Here is a 21,918-nt window from a genome sequence, read left to right as displayed (position 1 = left end):
TTTGTGTTCTTCCAAATTCTAATCTTCTGAATTCACGCCCCTTATTTTTTCTTTCTAAATTTATCTCACTGGATTACATCCTAATCTTTCCGATTACTGCTTATACTTTTACTACCTCTACCACTATGGGATTTGAATCGACAACTGCATTTCTGTGCTAATGTGATACGGCAATTCGGACTGATGTACGTACGTACGAAGTTTTACATTATTACTAACTGACTGACTGATCTAAGTGTTAAGAGCCAATAATACTACCCAGTTAGGTAAATAAAACGGGCAGAATGATAGCGGAACGGATTTCTAAACATGATACATTTTGATTTTGATATAATATGAATTATACGATAATATAATCTTATTTTAGAAATATTATACACAAATATATATATCATAATATAAGGAATTGTACAAAGAGAGGAGTAATGTAGATTTTGTTCGCCTAGTTCTTTTTTCCTCCTTAATAAACATCAAGGATGGTGGGTAAATGACAAAGTATACGGACAAGACATGTGATTATAATAATGATTATAGTGAAAATGATCATTGTAATAATATTTAAATACCAATAAAGAATTCATAGTATTAATAATGATAACAAATATATAGATAGATAGGTATGAGAAAATATACATCAATATCTTTGAAGGAGAAGTACAAAAGAGGAAAATACAAACAGACAGACATGCACACACACACATACTTTTTATTCTTTATGTAGTTTGACTTTCAGTAACAACACATTTATCATTTGGTGTTTTCATAGTTTCTAAAAATTCTAAAGGTAAATCAACATTGGAACAAGGTAAATCAGAAGCTTCAGTACTATTTGGACTAGAAACAACACTTTGATCTGATTCTATAGGATGTATTGACTCTTCCATATTATCACTTGTTGTTGTTGCTGCCGCTTCACATGTACTACGATGTGATTCAAATCTATGAAAGGAATGCAGAAATCAGAAAAAGGAGTCAAGTTATATCTGTATATTAAATGAAAGCTAGAATTATCTAAACCTAGTTATATATGATAACTTTACGCAGTGATTAAATATATATTTGTGATATCTGATCGCAGGTTTAAATAGTATAAAGGAAGAAGGTAGAATAGTTATTTCAATCAAAACAGATCTGATTATGTCATTTATGTGATTTTACGTGAAACGATAATATGATGGTGGATCTGAATAATGTGCAGCTTGTAATATGAATGAGTAGAGTTGAGATTTATGTGTATGAAATGGGTAAAGCTAAGTGTGGTTGTTTGGATAAATGCTCAGGCAAGGAAATTTGGCATGATATGAAATGCTCCAGCTACTTACTTTTCTTCACACAATTTAGGGTATATCACACAACCAATGATAGTCCGGAAACACTGTATAGCTGTTGGCATACATCATAGCACGAAACAAATATCACGGTAATGATCGATGATCACGTCTTGATGGCTGAGGAATATAAACTCAATGGTCTGAAGGTCCTAGGTTTGATCCTCAATGGGGTTGGTATGCATTATTGAGGATTTCCAGCTGCTTAGAACACCCAGGTTTCGCATAGTTTTTTTAGCTCAAGTATTCTATACTACGAAAAATGCAAAATTATTCGAATTTGTAGAAATTCAATAGATAAGGACTGCTGCAAAAGGTGAGAATGTTAATGGTTATTCATATATCGCTGGTATGCTTTACAGCGAAACATCTATATACACGGTACAAGACTACCAGCTCTAGGTATAAGTGAATCCGGACGTCGTACTATTAAACAAACCAACTTATTAATACAATAAACTGGAAGTCATATTAAGCAGTCCAAAATTACTTGAGGAAGTTAGTCAAACCAGGTCTTTGCAGCATGAAATCGAATAAAAGATAACAGAATATTATCTAAGGGCAACCATACCATGAGGCAGTCCAGTTATGTGTTACATGATGAACATGTAACGTGTAGGTCACAATTATTTAATATAAGAATATTGAAACATTTAGTGGATTCATCCAATCACTCCATCAAATCTCCCAAACAATTCTTGAATAACGTTAAGGAGTTTCAAATCAACAACGAAGAACTGATGCTACCCTTCAATGTAACGAAGCATAGCACAACAAACTCTCTATCACTGCTTCCTCCTCATCAACGACACAAATCTACCAAAGTGAACAAAGCTTCAAGTATAAGCTTAATAGGACTCATCGATTTAGGAAGGCTTAAAAATATACTTCCAATTAAACAATAAAATCTACGAACAAACGAGAGGGACACCAATCGGATCACTAATATCAGAACATACTGCAGAAGTAGTGATGCAAAGACTGGAAGCCCCCATATTACCAATGATCAAGCCAAAAACATGAATTCATTTTGTCGACAACACATTCGTCAGAGTCGAAAAAAGAAAAGCTGAAAAACACTTACATCTCATCAACAACATCTTCCATGACATAATAACTCACAATGGAGAACGAGCCGAACAACAAGTTATAATTCTTCCATGTACCAATCACCAGAACCGACACAGAAAGTTCGGAGACTCAAGTGTATCGGATACCAACCCACACCGATCAAATTCTCAATTACAGTAACAACAACCCAAGAACTAATTAAATCAACTGCCCACAAACTTCATTCAGGAGGGTGAGAACACAATGCAGCAATGAAAATTGGAGAAAAATATCTAATGACTACCCTTCAAAAGAATGGCTACCCATATAGCTTCATCAAGAATATCAACCCGATACATCGGCGGAAACGAAATCAAGTACACTAATAAATAAACGGATCATCTTACCACATATAAAAGACACACCAGGAATTACAATGAGATTATTCAAGCCGTTTGGAATATGTGTAGCACACAAATCAGCAAAATCATTTCAATCAATCCTATGAAAACCAAAGTATAAAATGAAAAAGAAAAACCGAACATTATCTACAAAATAAACTGTTCCGACTGCGGAAAACACTACATCGAATAAACTGAACCCCACCCCTTCATCTTCGTCTGAATGAACATCAATTACCGGTCAAACGCCACGACATTTCCTCACTTAAATCAATGCACATGAACAACTGCGGACACATATTCGACTGGGAAAATGTTGAGATCTCTGATGGAAGCAATTATAAAAACACCGGAAAATCTTTAGAAGCTTGGCACTCAGATCAATCGGAAATCAAAAAGCACACTGAAATTGATCCAATTTATCAACCAATCAGGAAAATTATGGACAAACATAGGAACGAAAATCAAACCAATAGGAGATACAACCAAAAAACTAAGTAAACAATGACAGGTTTAATGTCAACAAGAACCAGTCAACCTCGAGGTCTACGGGACAAACTGTGAACCACATATGGAGAAATTCGAACACTTCACTTCTACCTGGAATTTATGTTGATGATGTCGTTCAGAAGAACGATGAAAGCTCCACAACCAAACAATCCAGCTCAGAGGACGAAACTCTACCCAAATAATGCGATGCATATTATTTACCATTATATGATTGAAGACAATCGGTAAAAGACGTTATATCTATGTTTTTACTAGTTGACAGTCATATGCGATATGCATCTATAGTCTTGAAAGAACTGATGTCTCCTAACTGAAAGATAGCCCATAAGCAACCTAGAATATGATGCATATGTGCATTAGTTCCAATTACCATCACATCATAATATCAGCAAAACAAGATGAAATTATGAAGATAAATCCGAGAATAGTATAATTAATAGATAACATTCTGCAAGAAGAATAGGATTCGTTAAAAAATTGAACTCGCAGTTTTAAAAGTAAGGATAAAAAGTGGATTTATCTGGGCTATTGCAACGAATTTCGGGCTATATCACCCAACGTTTACAATCACTAATAACAATAATCCCATGAAATTCAATACAGTACGTTTATACATGCCTATGAGGTTCAGTTACCTTTAGATAAGAGCTTCAAAAGGAAGATAGCAATCTGTATTAAGTGAGACTCTAAATGCTCTGGTACGACCGAGGGTGGGGAGAGTCAGATCTCTCTCTCTCGAAATGCTCTCACATGGCCAAGCGTATACAGCAACTGTCAGGGAAGTCCTACTCCGCCTTCTCAAGGAGGGGGTGTTGTTTACGAAATTGAGAGGACGAAGAGCGAGTGTCCGACGCTTTAACCGGGTTGGTGGATATGGAGAGTCCACCTAGGGAAGTTGGAAAACCCTCATTATAAACCAATGGTGCACATGGGCTCCAGTATCCTGAAGGAACAAGTGACGTATGAACCAATTGTTGGTCACCGACTACCATGGGACTGAATCTCCTGACGTCGCTCCACTGCCTTATGGATCAGACCTATAGGTCGAAGGCTCCGGGTGTGTCCGCCTAAGAAAACCACCTGCTTCGGTTTGAGTACACGGGCAGTATCACAGCCCACTTACAAATCAAGTGACTTGTGTGGTGTATATGTTTTCGATGCCCCTTTGTAGCAATAATTGTGTTCAAATAAATAAAGCATCAATTGGAAACACCAGTACCGATCATTTTTTGTCTTAAATTCTTGCAATAAAATGATTTTTAGACTAGAAAATATAAAAATCATTAATAATTAGATATGTATCAGAAGGGGTTTTGTGGATATTAAAACAATTTATTAGTTGAGATCATGAGTCAATTGAAGCTAGACCATCATGGAAAACTTGGAAGCACTAAACGGCCATTTCGTCCTATTGTGCAACTCCTCAGCAGTGTGCATTCACGATCCTACCTCGCGAGATTCCAACCTAGGATCTATCAGTCTCGCGTGCGAACGTTTAACCTTTAGATCACTGAACCATCCGGCATCCAACGGTGTTGTTGTTCAACTTCGACTGGTCCACGAAATTGAGCGACACACCCACCATTGTCATCAGTGAGTTACTATCTCACAACAGACCCGGTTGAACTCTACTAGTCACTGCCCCTCACTAAAACTCCAGGAAATACCTCTTGAAGCCAGTTACTAATGAATATATGTTGATTAATATCAGAAGATTTGGAAGATGTAAAAACCTTTACATATTTGGGCAGCATCATTGATGAACAGGGTGGATCTGATGCAGATGTGAAGGCGCGGATCGGTAAAGCAAGAGCAGCATATTTACAGCTGAGGAACATCTGGAACTCAAAACAACTGTCTGTCAACCAACACCAAGGTCAAGATTTTCAATACAAATGTCAAGACAGTTCTACTGTATGGGGCAGAAACCTGGAGAACTACGAAAGCCATCATCCAGAAAATACAGGTGTTTATTAACAGTTGTCTACGCAAGATACTTCAGATCCGTTGGCCGAACACTATTAGCAACAACGTATTGTGGGAGAGAACAAACCAGATCCCAGCGGAGGAAGAAATCAGGAAGAAGCGCTGGAAGTGGATAGGATACACATTGAGGAAAGCACCCAACTGCATCACAAGACAAGCCCTCACATGGAATCCTCAAGGCCAAAGGAAAAGAGGAAGACCAAAGAACACATCACGCCGGGAAATGGAAACAGACATGAGAAAAATGAACAAGAATTGGAAGGAACTAGAAAGGAAGGCCCAGGACAGAGTGTGTTGGAGAATGCTGATCTGCGGCCTATTCTCCATTAGGAGTAACAGGTGCAAGTAATATCAGAAAGGGATTAGATAACAATAACAACAACAACAACAACTACTGATTTACTTACCTAGTATGCACATTATCTCCAACAAATAAACGTGAACAATTAGGACAACAAAATGCTAATATCATAATACCACTTTGATCTGCTGCAATTTCTGTTTGTAAAATTAAATTTTTAATTTGATCTGTTAAATATTGTTTTTCATTAAATAGAATAGGACATGAAAATTCTGTATTTGATAATGTATTACTATTATTATTATTCAACATAGATATATGTAATTGACGTAGACGTGGTGAAGAGAAATGTGCTTTACATGATTTAATAGATTCATGACATGTATTATCATTACCATCATTATTAGTAGTATTAATTGTAGTAATATCTTGTCCTAATTTTTCAGCACGTGGACATTTTAAAACATTTTGAAGAAAATCATCTTGATGAAGTGTACGTAAATGTCCAATTAAATCAATTCGTCCACCTGAACCAAAGAAAACTCGACCACATGCTTGACAACCAAGTTGTTCAATATCGTTATCAGGATTTAAATGTTCCTGAAAATGTAAAATTTGTAAATATTCAAACGATTGTAATTTATTTTTAATAAGAAAAATAAGTCTAGTATAGTCTGTACTTAGAAATAGAGACAATTCACAACGGTAAGCTCAATATGATGGAATGTGAATACATCTATATCTATAAACTGTGACACCTAACGTCTTCCACCTATGAACATAACTCAGACCAACAGTCAATGAACTCAAAAATTGATGCTACGCCTCGGTTTATTCACTCTCACCTTTCTCTCAATCTACTCGTACACCAATCAATATCCCAAGTCGAGGTATGTGATAATTTGGGAATACATTTCTCGACTAGCAAACTTGATGAACACCTACAAACCAGAACCTTCAGTATACACGTTTCTTCTACTTTAATGAACCATGTTTCACAGTCATAAAATGGAACAGACTGAACTGCTGTGCAGTATACAATCTCAACTGGTTGAGATATCTCACCTACGTCACAAGCAATGCAAACTGGAAGCACGTTTTCACATCCAATCACTCATATCATGTTCATGAAATACCTAATGCATATATATGCCTGGTCCTACGTTGTAGCTGACTGACTGACTAATAGTTTATTAATTCTTGATTTCCAAATAAATATACATCAGAAGGAGCTTTCTGGATATTATAGCAATTTTAATGGTTATTTGAAGCTAGACCACCATGGAAAACCAGGAAGAGCTGGAGTTTTAGTGAGGAGCCGTGACTAGTAGAGTTCAACCGGATATGTTGTGAGTTAGTAACTTACTGATGACAATGGTGGATGTGTCGCTCAATTTCGTGGACCAGTTGAAGTTAGACATTAACACCGTCGGATCCCGGATGGTTCAGTGATCTAAAGGTTGAACGTTCGCACGCGAGACTGATAGATCCTAGGTTGGAATCTCGCGAGGTAGGATCGTGAATGCACATTGCTGAGGAGTTGCACAATAGGACGAAATGGCCGTTTAGTGCTTCCAAGTTTTCCATGATGGTCTAGCTTCAATTGACTCATGATCTCAACTATTAAAATATACATCAATTTATTTTGTTTACAAATCATTCATTGATAATGATAATAATAATAATAACTTACTAATTCCAAATGAAGATGTAATTCTTTTAAATTATCCACTTCAATATGACAATATCGACAAGAAGCTGGAGCAGATTTACCATCGATTGAGCTTAACATACGTTCAAATTCACTACTATTAGTATCTTGTAATAATACATCATTTAATGATGATCGATTGGGATGATTATTATTATTATCAGTGAGAATTTCTGATTCACCACCAATAATAGATAATTTATGTTTAACTTTAGGTTTACTAATTTTCGATTGAGTTCGTGAACGATTTACTGTAGTAGTCGCAGTAGTATCTCGACGGCGAGCAGTTTTTAATGAAGTCTTTTTTTGAATTGAAGGATTAGTAGCTTTGGTCTTGCTGATTTTCGGCAGTTTTGAAGATACTTCTAAATCTATGATAATAAATAATATTAGTAATGATATACAGAAATAGTATATCTTAATGATGTTATTATGCGATTATTTTTTGAGAACAAATAGAATCTAGATAAATTGACCTTATTTAACTTCATGATGGAGTTTGCTTACAGTGACAATACTTACTTACGCCTGTTACTCCTCGTCGACAAGCATAGGCTGCCCACTAACACTCACCATCCAACCCTGTCCTGAGCAATTTTTTCCAGTTGTTATTCGTCATTTTCATATCTGGTTCTATTTCCTGACGTAATGTGTCCTTTGGCCTTCCACTTTTCCACTTCGCTTCACGATTCCACATTAGTACTTGTCTCGTGATGCAGTTTGATGATTTCATCAATGTATGTCCTATCCATTTCCACCGTCTTTTCCTAATTTCCTCTTCAACTGGAAGTTGGTTTGTTCTCTCCCATAGTAGGTTGTTGCCGATAGTATACGGCTAATGATGTTGAGTATCTTGCGTAGATAACTATTTATAAATACTTGTACCTTCTCGAACTTTCAGCTCTGTAAAATAGAATTAACTGGCTTGACGTTTACATTGAAGATTGGAACTTTGATATTGGTTGAAAGTTGTTTTGAGTTTCATATGTTCTTCAGCTGAAGGAATGCTATCCGTGCTTTGCCACTCTTCGCCTTTTCGTTTGCATCTGATCCCCCTTGTTCATCGATGATGCCTCCCAGACACGTGAAAGTTTCCACATCGTCCAGGGCTTCTCGATCAAGTGTGATTGTGTTGGTGTTCTCCGTGTTGTATTTGAGGATCTTGCTTTTTCCTTTGTGTATGTTGAGGCCTACTAGGAAGCTGCTGCTACACGAGTTGTCTTTATCTGCATTCGTTCGTGTGTATGGGATAGGAGGGCTAGGTCATCTGCGAAGTCATAATCGTCTAATTGGTTCTGAGCTGTCCATTGCATTCCGTGTTTTCCCTCAGAAGTCGAGGTCTTCATAATCCAGTCGACCACCAGAAGAAAGAGGAAAGGGAAGAGTAGACAATACGATAAGCTATATTGACTGGAATACTTGTTTCTTGAAGTCCTATCGTTAACTGTGGATTAGATCAATTGAAACGTACTAAATACCAGGCTTGGAATTAAAATCTTACTGTTAATTATACTGAATTGAGATAGGAATAAGATTTTTTATACACATAATATTTTCAAATTTGTTACGGAAGGATTAGTAATTCGGGCACAGGTCATACACAACATCTTGTGCTCCACGAGTGTCCATCAGTACCAGTCGTTAGATTTGAAAGTTACAAAACAGTTGGGAGATCGGTCTCATATGGTTGTTTCTTTGTCTCTACGATTACCTATTCAAAACAAAACCATCCATGTTTCAGGAAATTGAAACTTCCTGTGAATTACGGTTGTTGTTCTGCTGTTAAAATGACATAGTTTATGGGAATGTAGCAAATAAATTCCGGGGAACAGATTGAAAGACAATAAAAGTCAATATACTGAGGCGTTTACTTGTTGCGGAGAGAAATGTTAAGTTAATATCGTTAAAAATTTCCCCAAGATGGAAGATAACAAAAATTAAATTATTATTATTTATTTGAACACGTAAATATTGGTACAAAGGGGTACTGAATACATATGCGCCACACAAGTGACCTGATTTGTGTGTGGGCTGTGATACTACCCGAGTGCCCAGACTGAAGCAGGTGGTATTCTTAGGGGGCCCATGTGCACCATTGGTTTGGAATCACGGTCTTCAATCCCCCTAGGTGGACCCTCCGTGTCCACCAACGTAGTTAAAGCGTCGGGCCTTCGCCTTTCGTCCTAAATTTCGTAAACAACACCCCCGCCACGACAAGGCAGTGAGTAGGACTTCCCATGCAGTGACTGTGTACGCAATTCGAGAGGGTGTTATAATCTCTTCCTTACAGTTATGACCCAGCTATTCCTATTGCTTAGTATTCTCGGACACCGATTCACACGATAAGTCCCCAAATCAGAACACGGTATATAGTTTTTACATGAGAAGATTCTAGAGTATTCTCCAACTATCGACTAGTGCTGATTGGATAAGAATTAGCCAATCAGCGTGCACCAAAGCAGTCGTGCATTGAGCACGCTTTAATCCAGTCTATGTCCCGCTAACAGAGAGAGAGCTGACTCTCCTCACCCTCGTCCGTACCAGAGCATTTAGGGGCTTTATTCTAGATGATGGAAGATAACAAAAACTAAATACCTTTATTGTTGGGTGGTTGAAAGAAACCTTGGACCTAAGTTCCATGCTAATTTTGGTATGGAAACCTGAACTGTTGTATACATGTGCCAGGTTCTACACTGTGTACGACTGAATGACTGGCTGACTTACTCATCAAAAACGGATACTTCCAACCACCTAGCACGTAAACAAAGTACATACAATCTGGAGTCACTTAGACTAGTCAGTCAAACGCAACATAGAACCTGGTAAGTATGCACATCTGTTCAAGTTACCATACCCCATTAATACGGTAAGATAATCTTATTAAGGCGAATCCCAGAGTAGTAGAGTTAATAACAATATTAGCGGTAATAGATAAGATTAGGTATCGAAGACTTAGACTAATGGACATATTTAAACCCGATCAGTCGAACATGATCAACACTAAACGACCCAAACAAATGTGATATTTTCTCATTACTCATTGATCGATCAATCAATTGTAAATTTTATAAGTGTTCGAAATGTTTTCACCGACGTTTTTTAGAAGATGGATCTTCACATTGTGAAGCATCGACAAAAATCAATATCATCATAGAGATTTACAGCATTAAATCTCTAGTTTAACTTGTTAATTTATTTATTAGAGAAACATTTTCTCAATTTTATTATTATTATTATCCAATATGGTTTGTCACCAGCATGAAAATATCGATTGTTTGTCTAATATACACATAGAATATGAATTAAAACGACTATTAAATTTTGTAAACATAATCAAAATTATCATTGACTAGATATATAACAATAGGAGAGTTACTTATAAATTTATTAACTATTAATTTTAATAGTTGAGATCATGAGTCAACTGAAGGTAGACCACCATGAAAAACTTGAAAGCACTAGACGGCCGTTTCGTCCTACTTTAGAACACCTCAGCGGTGCACATTCACGATCCCGCCTAGTGAGATTCCAACCCACGACCTATCAGCACTTAACCATTAGACAGCTGAGCCGGCACCCAACGGTGTTAATGTCTAACTCCAGGTTTTCCATGGTGGACTAGCTTCAACTGACTTGTGATCTCAACTATTAAATTACTATAACATCCACAAAACCCATTCTGTTATTTACCATTAATTAGTCATCAGTGGTAATCCATATGTTATTAGAAACTAATTAATAGGTGGTATATTAATTATATATAACAAAAATGAGCTAGTTAGTAGTTAACTTATGTAGACAAAGACAGTATTGTATTATAGAATGACTGAAAATGGGATAAGCATAGACTGCATGATCTCATCTATCTCAGTAGCCGGATGATAATATATTTATTTATTTAAAAACAAAAACACTGGTACAAGAAGGCACCAGATACATATGCGCCACACAAATCTCATTTGGTTTGTGTGAGGGCTGTAATACTACCCGGGTGCCGAAACCGAAGCAGGTGGTTTTCTTAGGCGGACACACCCGGAGCCTTCGACCTAAGGGTCTGATCCACAAGTCAGTGGAGCAACGTCAGGAAATGCAGTCCCATGGTAACTGGTGGCCAACAATTGGTTCATACGCCATTTGTTCCTTCAGGATACTGGAGCCCATGTCCATTACTAGTGGACTCTCCGTGTCCACCAACCCTGTTTAAGCCCCTGCCGGACATTCGCTTTGAGTCCTCTCAATTTCGTAAACACCCGTGGTACGAGAAGGCAATGAGTAGGACTTCCCTGATAGTGGTTGTATGCACGTGGCCATGTGAGAGCATTTGGAGAGAGAGAGCCGGCATTCCCCACCCTCAGCCATACCAGGGCATTTGGGGACCATAATGTTTGCTATAAGATTTACAGGCTTTGAGATTATGTGTATCTATTGTTGAGATGTCTCGAACTGCGAGAAAGTAATAGTATAATCGTGCTTCTCAATTTTTAAGTTCCCTAACAAACGTTAGTCTCCAGTGAAACCTCCGAAATAGACTTCCTTACGTGAGTTAATCTGATTTATAAGTAACAAGTTGGTGTCTAACTAATATCATAACAGTCAGTTAGTTATAAGCCACATACAACCTGACGCAAATATGCATTGGTTCAAACTTCTGCACTCGATTAACACAAAAGAGTGAATGGTGAAATAGTAGAAGTGGTGATATCAGTGATAATGAAAAAAAACGTTAGGCATAGAGAACATCATTCATGTAAAGTGAATTTGCAGAATAAAATTGACCAAACAGTTTCGAACATGAAGATTTAAAATTAGGTAAAGAGTAAATGTATCTGTGTTACTACAACGAATACCGAACCATTTCGAAATACTAGTTGCGGTCGTCGCACGGACAAGGCAATCCGCATCTAGCAACATTGCTCAAATCGATAGTCGATGACTTTATGAACTGAGCGTGATCACTCCTAACGCTCTTCCAACCTACTCCTACGCCAGCCAACATTGCACGTAGAAGTAGGTGGTTACGGATACGTAGCATATGTCCTAATCAATTCGACTGATGAGGATTCACAGTCCCATCAACCGATTTGCCTAATGCCCCATTCGTAACCCCAATATTATTCATTTGTAGTAGTAGTAGTGGTTGAATCTTCTTTGAAGGATACGTTTGTGTTCCATTTAAACTCAATTGCAATACTAGTGTCATGCTCAACTGCAACAACACCTGGAATAAACGGTTTTAGAAAGATGACCAGCCGCGCACGCATTTGTGTGTGGTTGAAATAACCGACTTCTAACCATGCCTGAAAATCGAAGTTACTATTTTTAACCGTCCATCAATTGAGATGGCTATGTGACATGTATTACACGTCCTTAACTACCCTTTAACTCGATGTGTAAAACGATTGACTGATCAACTTCCTGACTTCAGTTCGAATAATAATGCTGATTGAAGGGGTAAAGAGATGAACCATTATAATTCAAAATCGATGACAACTGATCACTTCTTTTCGAGTCATTTTCCAAAACCACAGAACCTACTTATATTTCGACTTTTACGCTATAAATTCCGTTCATTTAATTTTATTCTGCTGATGCACACAATGCAACAGGTTGGACTATGATTCATCCTGACTGATTTTTGATTAACCCCCCAACAGAATAAACACTTACAGTCTAAAGAAGCAAGTCCGTTATACAAATTTGCATAAAGACAACACATTATGACTACGATATTACTAAAGGAATAATAATAATAACGTACCTTCAACTGGATGAGAATCATTAGATGTAAGTGTTACATTTTGTTGTAATTTCTTATGTACTCGATTAATGTGAAGTTTTAATACAATTGAATCTTGAAAAGCTACAAGATGACATTCTGGACATTCAATTGGTTCACATTCCAATAGATCTGATGGACCATAACGAACTGTATCAAAGTCAGAATCATGTTGAAGTGCAGCATGTCGACGTAGGGCAATGTAAAGAGGATAGGCCATTCCGCAAATCTATAATTGAACAAAAACTATTTATGTTAATTGAGAGTAATGTATAAACATATACGAGATGCGAAATAAATTCATAGGATATATATATATATATATATCAGTCAGTCAGCTACAACGTAGGACCAGACACATATGTGCATCGGTCCAGGTTGCCATACCGCATCAGCACAACACGATGAACACCGGATTCATAGCAGTGGTTAGGTCAAAGGTGGTAATATATAGGAGAAAAATTGCATATAAGGATACACTACAGGAAGAAAGAATCAGTTAGTAGAAAGAAAGATATGAAGTGGTTTTAGTCTCTTAGTTTAAAGGAAAACAGAGAGTGTATACACCGACGCCATTGTGATCGATTCTGAGCCATGTCATCAAGAGTCTCCAACAATTGGTTACCATAGTCACGCGGACCCCAACCAAGTAGACTGCATCTATCAACATGGCTCACACTAGAAGTTAGTGACTTCAAGCACTGATGCCACGTTTTGGTTTGGCCGCCCCTAACTTTCTTACAACTATCTCCAACACCGGTTAGCATTGCACGTCGTGGTAATCGGTGTTCGGGCATACGTAACACGTGGCCCAACCATCTCAGTCGATGAAGATTCATAACCTCTTCAACTGATTTACCATCATTCCCTAATACCCTGCGTCTAACCTTACTATTACTTACTCGATGATCCCAGCAGACGCCAGCAATATTTCTAAGGCATCTGTGGTCAAATACTAGTAGCTTACGAGTGTCTTCTACTCTTAATGGCCATGTTTCGCTGCCGTAAATTAAAACAGAACGGACTGCCGCGCAGTATACTGTCCTTTTATTGATAGACGGATATCTCGCCTTTGCCACAGGTGACGTAAGTTGGCAAAAGCCAAGCTAGCTTTTCGAATCCGTGCTGAGATTTCGTCAGACACCAACCCATTAGGGCTGATCAGACTTCCAAGATATATATATATATATAGAGAGAGTGGAACATTCGAAAACAACTTAATCATTCAAAGAAGTCAAGAAGAAATCTTGGTGACACTATAATTTATGGACGACTGTTGAGCGACGCTAGACTGACCTTGAGAGTGTCCACCTAGTAAATAGGACCAAATGAGGGTTGTGAACCCGTGTGAGGAATCAGAATTATGAATTACAGTTGATGGTTAAGGTTAGAAATTAGATTGAGGGTTTTCATCACGAACTGACATCAGCTATAATACCAAAACTTTATTTATCCAAATAAATAAGTGAATTCCGCTCGTAGCGGGGGTGTTGTTAACGAAATTGAGAAGACGAAAATCGAATGCCCGACGCTTTAACAAGGTTGGTGGACACGGAGAGTTCACCCAGGGGAGTTGGAAAACCCTCATTTTAAACCAATGGTGCACATGGGCTCCAGTATTCTGAAGGAACAAATGACGTATGAACCAATCGTTGGTCACCGGCTAACACGGGTGTTATATCCGGTGAAGATTAAACTACAGGTAAATTCCAAGGACTATTCATGGACTAATATTCTATAAATATTCTTATTGTATAACTACTCAACAATTACACTATGGATATTTATATTCCTTTTATAATAAGCTTTATTTTGATCTATAATTTATTATTGTACGATTTACGGTCCTTAAGTTATGTTCAGTTTATTAACTACTGCCTCCCTCATTCACAGCCACTTTTTGGGCTTATTTGTGTACAATATTATTTCCTATTTTATGGTACGTTGCGGTTTGTCTGATTGATATATAAACCAAGTATGTCTGAAATAAATGATCTGGTCTGATCTGCTCTGATTCGGAAGCTGGTATTGTGTTCTGGACTCAAGTGGAAGGGCTCGTAGGACATAGGACCAATAAGGACGCTAGACTGCCCACACCGGTTGAACGTCATTGGTTGGCCTAGTGTGAAGATTCGTATAAGTCGTATTCGGATTGGTAGATAAGTCGTGTGATCGAAAAGTCAGACATCCAAGGTCATAACAACGGGACTGTATTACCTGATGTTTCTCCACGGCCTTGTGGGTCAGACCTTTAGCTCACACACAAATCAAGTGACTTGTGTGACGCATATCTATTTGGTGCCTCCTTGTACCAATGTTTATGTGTTTAAATAAATAAACTAATCTCAAGACCGCAAAAACGGGACGTCAGTTGTTGCATACTGAGTTTCTAAAGGATTTAAAAAGCTTGGATTATTAAGCCAGTGATACAAATGAGCTCTATTATCCTACTAAATCAAATGGTGTATAATTAGTATGTATGTAGTATGTATTTCCTGATGTTGCTCTACGTTCCGTAGAGTTTTCAGACGTTGATAGATGGTTCAGTATAGTGAAAAACGACATTAACGTAAAACCTGGACACTTAAAACTATCAGAAACGTTAATCCGAATACTTGAAGCTAAAAAATGACAAAGACTTTTCTGCGAAGTAGAGGATAGAAATACAACATTTAAGAAAAGACAAAAGTACGCAATTCTACGGTAGATTCATCATTTATCCCTTCACAGATGAGATATGGATTTTACAAAAGAATAATGGCCACTAAATATGACAATGAATACGTAGAATGAATGTTCGACAGTGCTAGTACACACAGGAAAGAATACGATTTAAAAAAACACATAAAGAAGCGTAGGAAAAGAGAGTAATATTCCAAAAATAAAAACAGATGAAGGTTATAGTGAATTTATTAGGTTGTCTAGTATTTTATCCATTTGTTGTTGGCGAGTAAATACGGTATACCTTGAAAACAAAATCCGATCAGCATTAAGAAGAACTTGACATTGATGACAATGACTAATACTCGGTGATCAACCAATCGTAAATACATCTCAATTCTACAGAAGATCAGTCACGGCCGAATAACTCAGTGGTAACATCTCTGACTGTGATGATGGGTGATACAAGATCAAATCCGCTAGAGAACATTAGTTCCCTCAATATTACAGATACACCTTGCTGAGGTGCGTCAGATAGAACGAAATCTAGGTTATCTAAGATACCCTGTCGACCATCACCTTAAGTATCAACAAGATGCGCGCGATATTCAGTCAATACAACTTGATCAATAGAATGCAATCAGCACTAGTTTGACATACATGATACTGGTTATTAATCAATTGTAAGTAGAAGCCTTCTAATGAAGTGTTATTATTATTTCAGATGTTAATCAATACAGTTTCCTTGGGTAATTTAGCTAAAAATTATCACAAAAATGGTTACCAGACAAATTTGCATAGTTAGTGAAGTAAGAAGTTTCACTTAATAAGAGTCATTAAGTTTATATGTGAACAATTATGGGGATATATAACAAAATAAATTACAAACCTGACAGGGGAAAACAAGTTCACCATTATGTGAAGATTGTAAATGTTCATCACGTTCACGTAAACTAGACAATGCATTATCACCACATAATGGACATACAAATAAACGACCAACAGTAGGTTTTTTCTTTATTTGACCAGTAGCAGTAGTACGTGATGATGGAGGTGGAGGTGGAATAGTCAATGGAATATCAAAAAATGTTTCTTTTTGTTGAAAATCTGACTTTTCTAAAACAGTACCTAGTTTAGATTTTTGTTTAATTGATAATTTATTATTATTCTCATCTGTAGAGAGACGATTAATTTTATTGTTCATAGTATTTGATGTTTTATCAACATTATCCGTTGCCTATTGTAAATAAGATCAAAATTAAAGTTATCAAAAGAGTAATAAACAAAAGATATTATGTGTATGTAATGATAAATGACAATTTAAGTTAAATTAACTCATTTAACAGGTACTTGAATATGAGGCACGCTTGAAGTAATAGGGCTAGTGATACTACCTGGTTGTCTAAAGCGAAGTAGATAGAGTGAAGTTCGAGTTCAGGACTATAGTGGTTGTTAAGTAATAAACCACCTACTTGAAAAATGAATAATCAGCATTTATTACACTTTAGATGAAAAAAAAGTCTCATAAGTTCAAGTCTATAACAATCTTTACACATTAGATACTAAATTTTCTAGTTACTGAGATTAGATTTGGTTAAAATATAGTCAGAATCTCTTAATTTTGTTCAAGACATAGATTCTAACCAATATTTTAAGTGATAGTAAAGAAACAAGTTAATATAATTCAATAACCACATTCTAACTCATGATATTACTTATGCCTAACTATCATCGACCTCGATGTATGACGATTCCTGGTGTAGAAGTAGGTTAATAGAAAGCTAGGGGAAATAAACCAAGACAATAGTCCATGCAGTCGCTGACTTTAAATCATGTTGCTATACTATATCAGAAGTTAGTCACACCGTAGAACCTGTACGTATTTACACCAATTCAAGTTGCCATACCCCATTAGCATACCGAGATGAAGTTGTCAGGTCGAGATAGTAATAGTATCAAAGGTAATAGAAAGATTAGAGATCGAATACACGGATCGAAGAAAAAACATAAATTAGTGAAAACAAAGTTTACAAAGAGTTTAAGATTTGGAAAGAGACAAAGAGTGGCTGCACACGCGCCATTGCAAACGATCCAAAGTCTCTAACTATTCCACATCAACACAAGATGAAATTAATGAGATAGATAATGAGTTTGAATAATGTAGTGGCGATGATAATAAGAAAGAATGAACATTGATAATATGGTACGAGAAGACAATATACAGGGTATGTATGGAGGAATACTGCAGAACTATACTTCTAGAGGAATAACGAACGAATGCAATATTGTGAATCTCACCTCCATCAAAACCTTGCCCTCAAATGCCCTGGTACGGTCGAAAGTGGGGAGAGTCAATTATCCCTTTAGAAATGCTCTCACATGGCCACACGTATATAGCCTCTGCCAGGGAAGTCCTACTCACTGCCTTCTTGCACCACGGGTGTTCTTTATGAAATTGACAGGACGAAAAGCGAATGCCCGACGCTTTAACTAGGTTGGTGGATACGAAGGGTCCACCTGGGCAAGTCGAGAAGCCCTTATTCCTAACAAATGATGCACATGGACTCCAGGATCCCAAGGAAACAAGTAGTGTACGAATCAATCGTTGGTCATCGGGTACCATGAGAATGCATCTCCTTACGATGCTCCACTGACTTGTGGATAAGACCTTCAGGTCAAAGGCTCTGGGTATGGTTCCCTAAGAAAACCACCTGCTTCGGTTTGGGCACCCGGGCAGTATTACAGCCCTCACACAAACCAAATGAGATTTGTGTGGCGCATATGTATCTGGTGCCCCCTTGTACCAGTATTTGTGCCCAAATAAATAAATAAATAATAATAATTTTTATAATAGGAGAAATCAAACATCTTGAATGTAATCATGAGGTATTCCGGAATCTTGTAATCCTTAAAAATAAGTAATTACTACAAACTAATAGAACATGGTATCACATAGTTTTATGAATTCCGTTCATTTTTTGCGTTATTTAAATAAATTGAATGATAACTAAGAAAGTTTATTTAGGCATGAGGCCCTACTTGCTTCGAGATGCTCTTTATAATAATATTAAGGATGGAAGAAGTCTAGTGATATGGAGGCACATTTAAAATAATATATCGAAATAATAAAGAAGCCTTGTAGCTTAGAAGGATACTTTCGGTGGAGCTGAGTTCCCTGGGCTGTATGGTTTAATTACGAGGCATTTATTGGCATTCTGAACATCTTAAGTAATTACTTCCCTTCTAAATGAAGTAGACGTTGATATTACTCAGAATGACACTAAAAGCTACATAATTAGACCATCTAGCTTACAGAACTCAACACCACCAAAATGATAATATTCATGGAGCAAACAAGGATTGTATTGAATATTCACTAGACAGGTACATATACGAAGAGTATTTGGCTTCAGGTCACATTGTAAATGTGTCAGCTTGTTGTACTACACATTTCCCCAGAGCAGGGTTCGAACCTATGGCTTAGTAACTGAGAGTTGGACTACATAACCATTAAACCATCACTCCATTCAGTATATATAACATGTAGGAACTTTAATTTACAAATATCATGAAGTGTTTAGTTTTGACTAGTAATAGAAACAGATTTTATGAAAGAGGAACTCACGCGAGATGCAGTGTTACCAGAATAACGATGAAAACGAAATGGACTATTACTTAATCCAGAATTACCGGTAAATCCTCGTACGTGTGGAAAAGATTGGGCAAAAGTAGTACTAATAAACTCTGATTCTTGTAAAACTTTATACTTTTCTAATGCAGACATACAAGTTTCTTCAGATAAACGCGTTAAATGTACTTGACCACCACTGAATGAACATCGATTCATATGAGCTTCTAAAGAGGTAGGTGGTTGTGCTGCATTATTAGCACGCAAAACAAACGTGCACCATCCACATCCTAAACAAGTAACAACTCGATGAGGAAGTTGATTTTCTCGCAAATGTGCTAGAGAAGCTACAAATTAAAAATAAGAATGAAATGAATTGTGTTCTATAAAAATTTTTGTTACTAAGAGTAAACATTTACCCAGTGAAAACTATTCAATCGTAAAAACGTCTAGTCAGATAGGCGTAGAGTGATACATATAGATACTCATATTATGTTGTTGGGTATGATACCATTGCTGTAGACACGAACATCTGATAGTAACAAATACGCTAGATACCTTATAAGGAATGTGTATAGTAAGATAATCAGCCGGAAAACTTTCTGACAGGAATAGTACTAGTGCAACCATAGCGAAACGTATCAGTAACTCTAGAAATCAAGAACACTTGTAGAGTAAAGGTTGGACGTGAATTCCTTCTGTCGACAACACATTCGTCAGAGTCGAAAAGAGCTGGAAAACACCTACATCTCATTAACGTCTTCCATGACATAAAAACTCAATGCAAAACGAGTCAAACAACAAACTACAATTCTTCGATGTACTAACCACCAGAACCGACACAGAAAAACTGGAGACTCAAGTATATCGGATACCGACAAAGCTTATAACCAAAAACTAGTAATTTCGTAGATCCCACTGAGATGTCTGACTCAGCTTATTTTAACGACTTCACTAATCAATGAGGTGTTTTGATCTAATATTTCGTGGTATGTATCGCAGTAAACACTTTTGTGCTTTACCCTACATGGTCGAGAGATGACATAATTCTATAAAGTATATTTGACAGTCCCCAAAATAAATGAGCAAAGGCTAGGAACATAAGATCTCCAGAAATAAAATCCCCTGTAAGACTTATCGTAAAAGAAAAGTTGTGTGGTATATTTTTTAATGCACCACGAAAGCCATGAAAAGACTGAGTGAACAGAAAACACTGACAACTGTACACAGAAAAATCGAGTGAAACTAAAATTAAAACATTTTCTACGACTTTTTATCCTAATAATTATGAAGGCAAGAACTAACGCAATTCCTTGCAAATACAGGACGATTCTAGAGCTTGTTTTATACTAGGTTAGCCCTAGCATCAGAACTATAAGATTTATTAGTTCAAATCTATTAATAGTTGGTCATCAGTTTACTTTATAAACAGCCATATTTACTATAAGCAGTACAGCATTACTAATGACAAATTTGCTATATGTATTCTATGCTTAGTGCAATATGAAGTTCTTGGTATACGTTCTACCTAATTTACCAGGTAAAATTCATGTACTTGGCTTTATCTAATAAACATATCAATGAAAAATACTTCCTAATGATTTATAAGAAAGTCAACATACGGTCAGTAACAACGAAGATTAGTGAAACGAAAAGTAAACATTACCATGAGATAGTTATACAGAAATCAAATAGGTATTTATTAGAAACATCACTTTACCTGGTGATGGCCTCCAAGGTATTTTATGAACGTTGATGATATGAGATACCAAATCTTCAATTTTGCACGAATGAATTAAATCCAAACAATAGCTGCACATATAAGACTTGATTTCTGGATGAAATCTATGTACATGTGTATTGAATGAATGGATATGAAAAGGAGCATCATTTGACTGATTAATTACACGAGGACAAAAAGGGCAACCAGGTAGTCGTTCACAAATTTCATCATCTTTCTTGCAATTTTGAAGGTGTTCCGAAAGACGAAACCCAGTTTCATACGATTTGCCACATTCCCAACATTGCCACAGAATACCCTCCGTATGTTGACGTTTAGCTGGGACCATGGGGTTCTTATCCATATGAGAGTCAACAGATGGTATTTTCAATTTGTTAGGTGATTTTAATATTGAATAGAGTTTGCTACATGTAGACATTGCCAAAATATACTAAAAAGATGCGGAGGAGTATAATCAAACAACGTATAATCATGACCGTTCAGGACTTGTCAGATAAGCGTTAACATTCATACGGTATTGGTCAGATGTCATAAAATAGCAAAATTGTATTGATTTCTATCTAAAACAGAACTATTAGAGTGGACATAACTAGTCCAACATCCAATGCTGTGAATCAATATCCAATGCTCATAATGTTCATTCGTTGACGTTTTTCCCTTTTTTTCGTAGACAGCCCATAACGTAAACATTAGTACTACCATAAATGATGTTGAGTGACAAAATACTCAAGTAAATGTGATAATTTATCGACATGTAAATTGATGTGATTCGAGGAGTAATGATAAAATTCCAGTATACAACCATTAAAGTAACCCTCTGATACT

At 36.7% G+C, this 21,918-nt stretch overlaps 1 protein-coding gene across 1 annotated transcript; it reads right to left on the bottom strand.

Annotated features, from left to right (window-relative positions):
• Positions 1–343: 343 nt before the first annotated feature.
• MS3_00008843 (uncharacterized protein) lies at positions 344–21,511 on the bottom strand (the record flags this gene model as incomplete). The annotated part of the gene is made up of 7 exons (XM_012938080.3): positions 344–939; positions 5,683–6,176; positions 7,270–7,658; positions 13,046–13,292; positions 16,614–16,961; positions 19,350–19,699; positions 21,073–21,511. 7 exons carry the CDS (start codon positions 21,509–21,511, stop codon positions 714–716), a joined length of 2,493 nt encoding a protein of 830 aa, XP_012793534.1. The 3' UTR covers positions 344–713.
• Between the last annotated feature and the right edge of the window lie 407 nt (positions 21,512–21,918).

The sequence above is a fragment of the Schistosoma haematobium genome, chromosome 6, assembly GCF_000699445.3.
Source record: "Schistosoma haematobium chromosome 6, whole genome shotgun sequence".
Taxonomy (NCBI): domain Eukaryota; kingdom Metazoa; phylum Platyhelminthes; class Trematoda; order Strigeidida; family Schistosomatidae; genus Schistosoma; species Schistosoma haematobium.
This window is presented reverse-complemented; position numbering and strand designations above follow the sequence as displayed.